The sequence below is a fragment of the Mugil cephalus genome, chromosome 22 (assembly GCF_022458985.1).
Source record: "Mugil cephalus isolate CIBA_MC_2020 chromosome 22, CIBA_Mcephalus_1.1, whole genome shotgun sequence".
Taxonomy (NCBI): Eukaryota; Metazoa; Chordata; class Actinopteri; order Mugiliformes; family Mugilidae; genus Mugil; species Mugil cephalus.
This window is the reverse complement of record NC_061791.1, coordinates 15,227,416-15,240,319: the sequence shown is the minus strand read 5'-3', so window position 1 is coordinate 15,240,319 and position 12,904 is coordinate 15,227,416. Positions and strand designations below refer to the sequence as shown.

At 44.0% G+C, this 12,904-nt stretch overlaps 1 protein-coding gene across 1 annotated transcript in view; it reads left to right on the top strand.

Annotated features, from left to right (window-relative positions):
- Positions 1 to 12,904, top strand: part of camk1da (calcium/calmodulin-dependent protein kinase 1Da) — a 60,205-nt gene that overhangs the window by 17,396 nt on the left and 29,905 nt on the right. The window contains exon 3 of the mRNA XM_047575271.1: positions 10,840 to 10,971. Coding sequence (XP_047431227.1) covers positions 10,840 to 10,971 — 132 coding nt within the window. The remainder of the gene's footprint in view (positions 1 to 10,839; positions 10,972 to 12,904) is intronic.

The following is a 12,904-nucleotide window of genomic DNA, read 5'->3' as shown; positions in this document are numbered from 1 at the left end:
GTGGAGTCGAACGCAATCAGAAGCAAAGACCCTGAAACCTGTGGTTTCCCTACCACAGCACAGAGCCATGGATGGAAAACAAAGCGAGTCAGTAAGACAGTGTTTTGTAAATAACAATGAGGCAGCTTTAAATTAGATTAGTTACAGCAACGTCCTGACGGTACTAACCAATGATGGTTACAGGGGAGTTTGTACATCGAGTTTGGACGTGTGCTCCCTCACATGCGAGATGAGCCTGTTTCCACGGTGATTGATGTAAACATAAGGGGAAGTCTCCTGACATCCCAGTAGTGGTCGGGGCTGTTTCCATGGTAAATCCATACCTTAGAGGCTAAGCTCGTGAGCGTGCGAGTGAACAAGAGAGAGATGTGAACATGCGAAGCAGAAAAACAGGAAGGGTCTTTCACGTGCAGTCGCATGAATCTTTTGCTTCTCTTTTCTCTCTTTTTGAAAACCACAATGTCTAGGAATATTTGATATTTATATTGGCTGTGGTTTATAAAGTTAAACAGTGGTATCATTCACAGAAATTTGAAATAATAGAATGTGAACCATTCCCAGTGCTGACAACGTGTGGTTTGTTCCTGCTCTGATGCGTGTCACAGCGTGTGAGATGTGTCAGATAAACATCCTGGTCAAATTCTTTATCAGACTGTATCGTGCCAGATTTGAGATTCGAGGACGGGTGCTTTCCGGTGCCATCTAGGAACAGCTTCAAATGAAGTACACAACATTTCACCAGAGTACGCCAGAGTCTGGTAACACTGCATTGGATTTCGTCCTGAGTGTGTTTCTAAGTGGTTTCACATTTGATAGGCCCGAGGGATCTCTGCTGGAGCGTAATCAGTTCCTAATGGAGTGACTCCAGACCAACTTTCTGTCACAGAAAATGTGTAGCTAGTCTAAGTAGAAGTAATCTCTAATGTCACAGAGTTGCTCACTATCCAATTGTGCATACGTCATGGTCCAAAGTAGATGTATACACAGTGAAGATGTGCACCCAGTTGAACTACACAGTGCAGTGTCTTTACAACCTCGCGGTGGCATATTGTTCGTATTGGCGTACGCTCCTGCTCATTTTGTTTCAGATCCACAGATAAAGAGGATGCTTGACCTACTCGTACCTGTCTTCAAACCGCACTTGGCAAAAAAACAGAAAGGCTGATAAGAATTTGGATGTGTACGCAGACTTCTGAAGGAACAGATGGTGCAGATATTTGTCGAGATCGAGAGCTGTTGACGGCGTCTTCTCGCCAGAGCCGCGCTTCAATTTGGTGCAGGAAGCTTTTACACCTGTATATATATTAATATAAAATATATATCCGGTGCTTTATTATCAAATACCTGCAAAACTTAAGACCCGTCCGCCTGAGATGTTCATTGTGTGTATTGCTAATTTGCAAATCTAAGCATAATTGACTGATGAAACCCTATTCTACCTGTTAATATCGAGCTCTGACAAAGTGCGGCTGTAGACTTTAGCTACAGCCATAAAAAGCAGCATCCTTAAATCTGATAGGGGCGTCTGTTTTCCATTTAAATCCTTTTTTTTTGTTTCCACAGAATCATGTACCTCAGTTCAGCTCTCAGGTAAACATCTAATTCTCCGGTGAATTCATTCATCCACATCCATTATTTGTTTCGCGCAGATAGCGAAGCATGACCGGGTTCATGGTTTTTCTGTAGACGCCTGGTTTAGTCCTACAGAGCATGCATGTTCCATCTGCTGGGGATGGAGTGGAGCCCACTCTCCCCATATGGACAGTGGGGTGGGTTACGCTGTCAGGGCCTTCAGAGCAAGTTCTGGTTCATGTGTGTGTTTTGTGGATTCGCGTCCTAACACACAGAAGCGCGTGCAGGCATTTTCTTTCAGCGTTCTCCGTGTCTCATCTTCATCTTTTTGCTGTCGGAGCCACAGTGAGAATACAGACTATAATTGGCACTTAATTGCTGCCGTGGCAACAGTGCTATTTAAACCTACGCGCTCTGTAACAAAAGCATATAGCGTCCACACACACACATACAAGCGCGAGGAAGGAGGCCATTAGCTTTCTTTTCCTCATTTCACAGGTTCAAGTGTTTGTGTTTTAACAAAACGGGGACTAGTTAGGGGAATGACGCTTCGTTGGAAATCGTGTGTCTCTTTTTGTGTGCGCTCTGTTGCATTTACACAGTGGTTATAGAAAAACAATTCTCAGCCATTTGTTCAGTTCACTCCAATAAACATGAAAAACAGACCAGCCAGGTTGCGCTGTGTGACTGTGTCGCTCCGCTTTATTTTTCTGTTACCTCCCTACCTGCCTTCTGTAATGAGGGTTGTTCTGTAAGGCCAGAGAAGAATAAGAGACGAAATGTGTCTGGGACTTTTGGGAAATTGTTGTTTGAAACCTCTTCAGGCCCTGTGTGGTTCTATTTATTTCAAGATTTCATATGGGACTTCAAAGTCTGGGGTGCAGCTCGGTTAATCTGCAGATGCACCTCAATCAATAAAAGAGAAATTGCTTGGAACTTGACGGCATTGGCTGAAATCTAATGGGCCATCAAACACAAACAGTTGGATTGCGGTCCATGACACAGGTTGTTCGTCACTGTGGTTTGCCTGCTGTGTGCGACATTCATTTGATCATGTATGTGGGCTCGGTAGGGTTTTATATTGGTACAGAGAAACCCCTCCATTTAGTATTTATGTGTAATTTAGCCTAACATGTTAGTAGACACTTTAAAACTGCCCCATAGTTTGATTAATCAGGAAGTGATCAAAGCCCCAGTTACGCTGTGGAAAGCAAGCAGAATATAAAGTGCAGTGGTATTTAATAACGATTTTTCCGAGCCGATATTTGGAGATAATACTCCCCTTTCTCCCTTCATTTACATGATAAAAATGACACAATGGTGACAAATTTTGAATACTAGAATACTAGGGTCAGATTTTAGGGGGTGCTCAACACGCCTATGACCACAAGCATTTTATTAACTCAAGCTGCATGCACTCTGCTAGCGTGGGAGAGGCCATGTATGGGCTGCACGGGTCTGCAGCATCTCCAGCAGCACAAGGCTGCCTGTGGATGCGCCTGTCTGTAAATCTTCCTGGGGGGAAAAAAATTAAAATATATGTATATATATGTATCGGCGAACACACCTGCATATCTACCAATACCGATATCAGTAAAAATGGAAATATCAGCCCGATATGTCGATCTCTAGTATTATTATCATGTGTTATTGTTATATATGAGTGTTGCTTTCTCATCGGCCAAGATGTTGATAAAAGTATTAAATATTCGTACCAGGTACATTTAAAACAAAAGAATGCGTTTTTTATCTATTGACAGCCCTGGTTTAAATGTCACGATAGTGGATATGGTAGTTACTGTATGTAACTGTTTCTAACTATTCTCTCCACCCCAGAGAAAGGCTCATTTCTCAGGCTGCAGTCACAGCTTGTTTGAACCCAGATATCATCTGAACTGTGGTGGTGCCAGAAAGGATCATAGCGAGAACTACCACGACAAGTCAACATATGGCCAAACAATGTATGCTGCTTAGATGTTATTATTATGCCTAACAGAGCCCGATACCACACAATAAATCATTGGTCAATCACCAAAATCATTCAGCATGTTGGTTAGTGAAGGATATTTCTGATGAAATGTTTCCCTAGGACGGCCAGATGGCTGCTGTTCAAAACTGAAGCAGGAGCCTGCCCGGCCTTTTTTCCACCAATCAACCCCACCTACTTGCCAACTGCATTTCATCTCTCTCTCTCTCTCTCTCTCTCTTTGTCATTGTCGTCCTCTTTCCAATGTGCCGCACACAAACCCTCCAATTATTTCACAGTTATTTCTCCCAACCTCTCCTTTGTGTGTGTGTGTGTGTGTGTGCGCTTTGGGTATTTCTCGCTTCTTTTTCTCATTTACATCCCGTCCACTTCCTCCACGTGCGCGTTCTGGGAAACGGTCTGTCTTTTGATTGACATCAAGACAATGGCACACAGTTCAAGCAGATTACTTTGTATTCAAAGCACATGGAAATAATGGTGCGTGTGTGTGTTCTGCTCAGTGATGACGTTAGTTTTGCGGCATGTAATTGCCCTTGTCCATGCTCTGGTATTATCAGGCCTCCTGCTGTGTGTGTGTGTGTGTGTGTGTGTGCCTGTCTATCCATGTGTGTTTGTGTGCATGAGTCCATTCAAACGCAACCACCTCTGCTTTGATTAAACTGCCAATTATTGATCGGGCAGGAGCAAACCTACGAAGCTGACGTTATCCCTCCCCGCGTGTGTGTGTGTGTGTGTGTGTGTGTGTGTGTGTGTGTCAGAGAGAAAGCCATATGAATCCAGAAAGAGCACCGCTTCCCTTCCAGCTGCCTTTTTTTTGTAGCACCTTCTGTCACCGCGCTCCCGTTCCCATTTGTTAAACGAGCGTTTGCTGAGGCTGTACTTTCAATTTGATAAACAGCGCCGCTCATACCCGGCATTTGGCATCATTTATACTTCAAATAGATGCTGTTACTGTGAAAGTCGCCTGTTCAATTGCTTGTTAACACAAATGGCTTATCAGCCAATCACGTGGCTGCAATTCAATGCATTTAGGCGTGTGGAGGAGATGAAGACAACTTGCTGAAGCTCAAACCGAGCATCAGAATGGGAAAGAAAGGGGATTTAAGTGGCTTTGAACGTGGTTTGGTTGTTGGTGCCAGATGGGCTGGGCTGAGTATTTCAGAAACTGCTGATCTACTGGGATTTTCACGCACAACCATCGCTAGGGTTTACAGAGAATGGTCCAAAAAAGAGAAAATATCCAATGAGCGGCAGTTGTGTGGACGAAAATGCCTTTGCAAGTAGTGTGTCCATTACATTTAACAGGGGTATGCGTACTTTTTCGATCCGCTCCCAGCGTTAACCGCTGCCGTATCAGGTAGCTGGAACCTTTGAAACGTTTCCCACTATCACAGTCTACCGCCAAGTCATTTAATGAAGAACTTAAGAGGCCTCTTTAGACAGAACCGCTGTGCATCCGGCAACAGACACCGTGCGAGGGCATGCTCCACGTGAAGCGGATCCACTTCACGTGAAGAAGCTTGACAAAACCTCATAACATTTGCCTCATTTTATTAGCACTTGCTGGGTAAGATGCTGTAATATAGTTGTGTAGAGGATTTAAATTGCCACAGCAGTATTCCAATGGGGAAATTACTCTAAAAGTGTAGTTGTGTGATCTTCATTCAGTAATATATAGTGATTCGTATACTGCAATAAACTTAAAAGTGTTAGCAGTTTTTACCTGCTACAGTAAAAATCTCTGCTTCCAGTAGAACAGGGACGAATGTGATGACTGCACAACTTTTTCCGGACAAATGTATTTTCAGCGTGACATTGAAAAACAGTGACGGCTGCTGTCAGTCTCCGCGTTAAATGTGTCACCGTCACCTTGTCAGCCCATTCCAGTGCCTCTCTCCGTCCCTCTCCCCCGCTCCGCCTCACACCGAGCGCGCGCTGCTGTGCGTGGATGCGAGGCAGCCTGTTTCCCTTTTGGACATGTGCTTGATGGCGGGGAATCGCGCACGCACGCCGACGCCCCGCGTGTGTCAATACGCTTCCTGCTTGAAGCCCTGATGGAGGCAGCGGAGCTCAACTGACACAATCACGCAGGTTCATACAGGAGGAAATGCAATCATTGTTGCCGCGGGTAACGGCAAGAAGGGACTGCCAACTAGTCGAGCCCCGCACACTCGCACACAGCGCGTTGTGCCAACTCAGCTGCCAGATGTTACACAAGTTCCCTTCCTCTAATCAAATGAACCCCACAGGTCCTTCAGCGTGTGCATGTTCGTTGCAAATGAGTTTAGGTTTGACAAAATATGAAGTGGGCCATGCTGCGCTCCTGCTGTTGCAGTCTTGTCGCAGTATGTGTGTGTGTGTGTGTGTGTGTGTGTGTGTGTGTGTGTGTGTGTGTGTCGGGGGGGAACTTGGTTTATTAAGCCCATTCTGCCTCCATTCACATTTGTCTTCTGACCTTTTCCCTCATTTCGCTCAGCTTCATTTTCCTTTCGCTTCCTCCGTCCATTCACAGTTGATATTCGTACGCGCACGCGCGGGTCCGTATATAAATGCGAATCGCGGCTAATCTTTTCGATGTTGTCGTCGATATCTGTTGCATTATTACAGATGATAAGATCATATTAACGTTTTATTCCCCATCACGTCCGTGCTGCTTCATCGTGCATCAAGATTGGTGTCACTCTGCAGCAGAGGTGCTTGAAATGTAGATCGCAGACTTTAATAGTGAACAATGTGACACAAGGATGCGGGAAATGGCATATATTAAAAAAAATATATAAATCACCTTATTACAGTATACTACAAGGCCACTAAATCAGTATATGTTTATGACTGTGGGAATATTTTTTGCGAAATAACAATTCCGTTTACATGCACAGGTTTTTTCCTTTAAGTGCTGATTTCCATCTAATCTCGTGGGAAACATCTGACTCTGAAGCTGCTGAATTCTCCACTGCGTCGCTGCGCTAACCGTGTCCGGTGCTGAGCAGTTGTTTTTTTCTTAATTTTTTTTTTTTTATATAATTTTATCTCTAAAAACGATGGCTGCTGCCAAAAAAAATTACACTGTGAAAGCCATGCAAAATGATAAAAATGTAAGCCACAAATCCAAAAACAACAAGTTGAGATACTGTGAAATGCTCAGTGGAGCATACGCACTAATGACACGCACACACACACACACACACACACACAGGCCAGCAGTGTGTGTGGGAGACTTTGAGAGCACATGTGCATATGTATCTCTTGTGTGGCTTTTTCCACAAAGGATTCTCATTCATGTATGTCTCTATCTTTCTGAATGAAAAGTTCCATCCCGTGTGTTTGCGTGTGTGTGTGCGCCTTAGCGCTTGTGATGGAGTGAGCAACAATACAAGCAACACTTGGCCCACTTATTTTGTCTGGCTTTGACGTCAACCAAAACCCACAATGGCCATTATCTCTGTATGTGTGCGTGTCAGTCAGCTGGAGTGACCTGATTGGTTGCAAGACGGTCCACCTTTATCACTAGGGGCAACTGGCTCTATGATCTCTTGTCACTGTAAAAGATGTGTGAGAGACAAAAGAGAGACTGACATATGGAGAGAGAGAAGAGGTGGAAATGAGGATGAGGAGAAAGCGAGATTCTTGCTAGAAAGCGTGAGAAAAAAACCCCAAAAAAGCTCAGGGAAGGCAGGGAAAGCCATTCAGTGTTTCTGTGTGCGTGCTGTGTTGGTACACTGGTGTTTTGACTCTACTGTTTCTATAGAGAGCTCATTCACAGCTGCCTCTTTCTCCACGACTGAGGAGCTTCAAACACACTTGTAGTGTAAATACACTCACCAAAACACACATGAATGATACAGAAGATGAATGAAAACCTCATGACAAAGGATGAAGGTGTAACAAGTAAGTTTAATGTCGGGGTCGATGATAGGAGAGGCGACCCGATGTGCATTGAAAAAGTTTTTGAATAGGTCTGAAGTGGTGTAAATAAAAGGGCCTCAACAGATACTGGCAATTAAGTGTTAAATCCACAGAACTACTAGAGTAACCTTGGGGTGCTTTCACACCCACTTCATAAAATCGCTGAATCTCTGAGGAGATTCTAGTAGCAGTGGTGCACCTTCACACCTCACAACATAAACACTACAACATTTCTACATGTAACCATACTGCATGATAAAACAGAACATATTGTTCATACACAGAAGACTGGGTTAGGGTTAGAACCCACATCCATTCATTATTACACAATCAGCTACCAACTAGCAACCAACAAGAAGACACCAGCTAACTAACTAATAGCCAACAGCAGCAGGCCCATGTAACCTCGCCCCCCAGTGTGAGTGGGAAATGCCAGCATACCCTGACAGTAGAGGGGTAAGAGGTAAGAGGTAATATGGAATATGGGACTACATGTCAACTGTGCTGACACTGACATTCAGAGTGTTCAGAGGCCAAACATATTAAAAAGCCCAGTCCAACTGAAAAACCGACCAGCAGGCTAGCAGTCAGCTACCAACTAGCAACTAACAAGAAGACACCAGCTAACTAGCCTAGCCAACAGCAGTAGGCATTATGCAATGCATCATTGGGGTTTTCAAGTGGTCGACCGATGTTTCGTTACGTTAGGCCCACAACACTTCAAGAAGGCGTAACAGTGAGCTCCAGTGTCCTGGAGTCACCCCCCTCCAGGCTGCCACTACACAACTGTGTTACTTTCAATTGAGAGATTAGCTTAGCCCTACTACTTACTACTAAAACTACTCTAGCCTTACCTTGAGCATGCTCCTCATCTAGCCTGTTTCCTCCTCAGCCAAACCACTCACTTGCTCACTCTGCTGCCAGGGACATGTTGTTTACTGCGACCCTCTGTTCTCTCCCATGAATGCCCAGCTCACATAGAAGAGCAATGGTGGATTTTTCCACCCTCACTGCTCAGCTTCTGCTGCTATCTCTGCATATCTAGCTCTCTTGCGCTTATTATCCTCTTCAACTGTGTCTTCCCACGGGACAGTAAGCCAATATATACCAGAGCCCACGGTCCTGAAATTCAGATTCCATTTTCCAAAGTTCAAAAATTATTTGAGGACATTAACTGCAATTTTTCCCATAAAAGCAACTGCTACTCCTAGGTTTTGCACAGTTTTAGTGAGAGTTACAGACAGAACACTGAGACCTTGAACTGTACTTTACTATAGAAATTGCACTTCCCTTTCTTAAGAAAATGTCTGATTGCTATGTAAACACTAAATGTTCTTCTTTGCACTAAAACCAAGGGAGTTATTCATAGGTTAATACGCTGTGTTACTGGTCCAGCCCCCTTGGGATCCAACTTGGCTGAATGTGGCCCCTGAACTAAAATGAGTTTGACACTCCTGGTCTACAGCTATGCTATTCGCTATGTGAGTCTGTGCTAACTGCATTCACATTGTTGGGTAGAGAGGCTAACAGTTAGGACCAGTCCCATTACAAATGTTGATGTCCTACTGGTGACCCCTGCTGTCTTAATCAAAATGAAACTAAATAGAACAGAGAGACACAAATGTTAACTGCATTTCTTTAAACGTTGTTCTTTTAAACATTATTAATACTAGTATGTGTGGTATGGTAATCACACGCTGAATCACAGTTGTTGTGCTGCAGAGTTGAACTAGGCTAAAAACATAGTGCTTCTCCAATAAAACACTGTATCGATTTTAGCTTTTTTTCATGTCAGCATGTCGACATCAATGCTGCTGTTTGTCAGGTTGACATGATTCACCGTATGTTTTAACCCATTTGTTAACTGGTGCATGCTATTATTTGCACATTCACATTAAACTAATTGTAAAGCTAACGGGGCAGATTTCACCATTAGTGCCCGACTGGTGATCACTGAAGAGACAGAGGTATTTCCATAATATTTAGAAATGAGTGGAGCAGAGTGGAACAAGCAGGTTGTTGTATAGGAATTACAGCCCTGAATGCACACTTCCTTTCTTCAGTCAATGCTAAGCCTGGACTTCAGAACAATACAAAACACGTCCATCTGAGAACCTCAAGCTACCAGCTGTTTCAGATGAAGGGCAAGGAACTGGGCCATAAATGGAACACGTGCTCTTAAATGTAATACCTCAGTGCATTTTTGCAGGCACATAAAGTTTCTAATTATGTCAGCGAGCACGTAGCCTGAATGCTGACAGGAAGAAAAGGTGAGAGAGAAAACAAGGGGGACGGGGGAAGAGATAAGGACAGAGACACGTTCACTCTAATACATCGGCGGAGCTGATGGCAGATCAACGGAGGAGTCAACACTCGGTTCAGGCAGATTATCTCACAATAGGCTCATCTTCATTCATCACCCCTGCTTGTCCTCATGACGCACGTACACACATGCACAAACATACACACACTCATTCAGGAAGAGAAAGACGCCGCTGAATTGTAACTCCCAATTAGTTTGGCTTAGGTTGACGCCTGTGATTCATTATTATTATTATTATCATTCAGAAATAAAAAAAATAGCTTTGGAATCGCTGGTGTTTTAAGTGAATAATTAAAAAATACTGGAATGTTTTAATGTAGGAGTCTTAGACGTAATTTTCAGGCCAAGGACCCCAAACTGATGGAGATATTAAGTAGGGGCCCCTACCTACTATATGTGTTCTATATTAAACTTGTGCAAACTACTGGAAATTATTAATTCATTCATTCATTCAATATTAAGATACTGAAATAATACACATGTTCAAATATATATATTTTTTTTTTCAAGTGACAAAGCGATCCATTTTGGCGGCACTGTTAGCTTCTCTTCTGCTAATATTGCAGCATGCCTCTGGGATTTTACCTGGGGACTGAACAGGATCTCGAACCTGTCAGAGTCAGCGTGTAATATGCAGCCTCGTGATTGGCTCAGCAGCGATAGGGGCGGGTCCTACCGTGTGCAGGAGGCTGAGATTGACCTGTGCGCTGTTGAGACAGATCCTGTATCGCTGAATGAGTGTTCACCGAAAGATGACTGAAAGACTATATAACAATATCTAATCAACCAAAGATTTTGCGACCCTCCCTGAAGCAGCTCCGTGGACCCCCTAGGGGTCGCGGACCCCCTGTTGAAGACCTATGTTTTAATGTTTAACTTGATACAAACCAGGAATATTTTTGAGCATGTGTATCAGTGACTCGCCCTGTCCTCAAATAAGGGCACGCAGCAGTTTGTTTTCAGCTCTGCATTGTGAAAAGCAGTCGGACTCAAAGTTGGTACTGACCTGCAAGCTGCCCGTAACTCACACGACTCTCAAATGCGTCGACAGGGGGGCGTTCTCGGAGGTGGTGCTGGCCCAGGACAAGCTGACCAGCCGGATGTTCGCGGTGAAGTGCATCCCTAAGAAGGCTCTGAAGGGGAAGGAGAGCAGCATCGAGAACGAGATCGCCGTGCTGAGGAAGTGAGTGCTGTGACACAAACACACACACACACACACACACACACACACACACGCATAAGCCTAATAATTCCCGGTTACCGAGGCAACTGTGCATCTCCTTTCTCTTCCACGCATCATATCCCCCCCATCAACCCCCACCCCCAGGTCACGATCCACAGCCCACCTACCACACATACATGAATATACACACTTCTGGACCGAAACCTCTGCATCACAGGGAAATGAAACGAAATGTTTCCTGATTAGCTTCGTATTTTGTCAGCTATGGGCATGGCATTTAACAGACAATGCACCCTACTCATATCTTTTCCATTTGCCATTTTAAACACTTGAATATAAGTCTATACACACCTGACTTTTGACATGGGGTCATGGGGCCACATCACTGGCTGCCTCATTAAGGCGAAGAGAGGAAGTCAAAGTAAAGCAGCAGGTTGTGCCAATTCAAGGCACAAAATGTGACGTGTAATTACAGCTTCTCTGAGCTGCGGATGCTGGGTAAAAGGAAAACTGCAATTCACGGTGAAGTAACACGTATCAAGCAGTCATAATGCGTGTACCAGTGTGTAAAACCGCAAAGTGAAGCTGGTGTTTTGACACTATGCTACCAGCACGTGCTGCCCTCCTTTAAGTGAACATTTCTGCTTCATTTTAAAGTTGATGAAAACAGCACTGAGCATCACATTTAGATTCAAAAAGCTTTGGTATATCCCTCAGCTGAAGTGCACCTTAACAGTCCCTTCTACGTCTCACACGTAAGCACGTAAACACAAAATTCCGTAATACAAAAACTGTGAGCTTGCCTGCGCTATAACAAAACAGATATTTGATCCTATTAAATTCGATAAGTTTGCTAATGTGGCTGCGCAGTGGAACATTAGAGAAAATGAGAATTGCCTCTAGTAATGAGGGAGAGACCCAGACATTCATTTAGACAAATGAGTGTCATTACTGTAAACGATTTGAAAGCATCAATGAGCCGACTGGAAGTCTCTACCGGTCCCGCGCAGCGAGGGTTACCAGGTCTGCTTTGGAAGGAACTCTGCCAGATCACTTAATGGCACGCATCACCAGGATCCTGCTGTCATTCCCCAGAAATCAAAGCTCAGATTTCAGAGATGTTCGTGCCAGCAGATGGTGGAGTGAACTCCGAGTCTGGCCTCAAACCAGACCTGCACCGCGCCAGATAAAGGCCATCGACATCACATTGTCTCGATTGTTGACATTTCATCCTCATTTCCCGTGGTACAAAATTGATAAGGAGTGTCCTGTCCTCTGTGCAAACAACAAAAGCTAAAACCTACACTGCTGACCAAACAGATCCCTACAATCCACACCCAGAGTCGAATGGTTTTGGTTTGGATTCTGGCTTCAGAATAAATAAAGTCGATGTGTAAAGTTTGCAATTGCTGGCACCAGCGTGTGGCTGCTGCTTCATCAAAAAAGAGTTTCATGTTTTTGTGTCGAGGACGTCGTTCCAAGAAAAAAGGGAGAGAGTGGCCATCGCCTTCCACTTAGCTTATGCTTTATGCTGTAGTTAAATGTCAAAAAGAGGCAGAAAACGCAGGGAAATAGGGGGGATATGGCAACAGACAAACTCTCCCTAACAACACCCATGATGTCGCGCTCACTCTCTAGCATAAGTCTTTAACGGGGGATTCAAAATATTTGGTTGATTGGACATTCTTTTTTATATTTTTTTTAAAAAAATTCCCCCATAGTTTTCCCCCACAAATTCAAATGTCTTTAAATACACATTAATATGAATCCAACATATTTTAGTAAAGGGATAAATGGAGGCAAAAGAGGTTTCTCATCAGCGCGCCGTTTCACACTAGACCTATTAGCCTAAGCCTCCAATCACAAGGCTGCATATTACATGTCTCCGAGAGCCTATTCAGTGCATTACAGCCACCCTATGTATGTATGTATG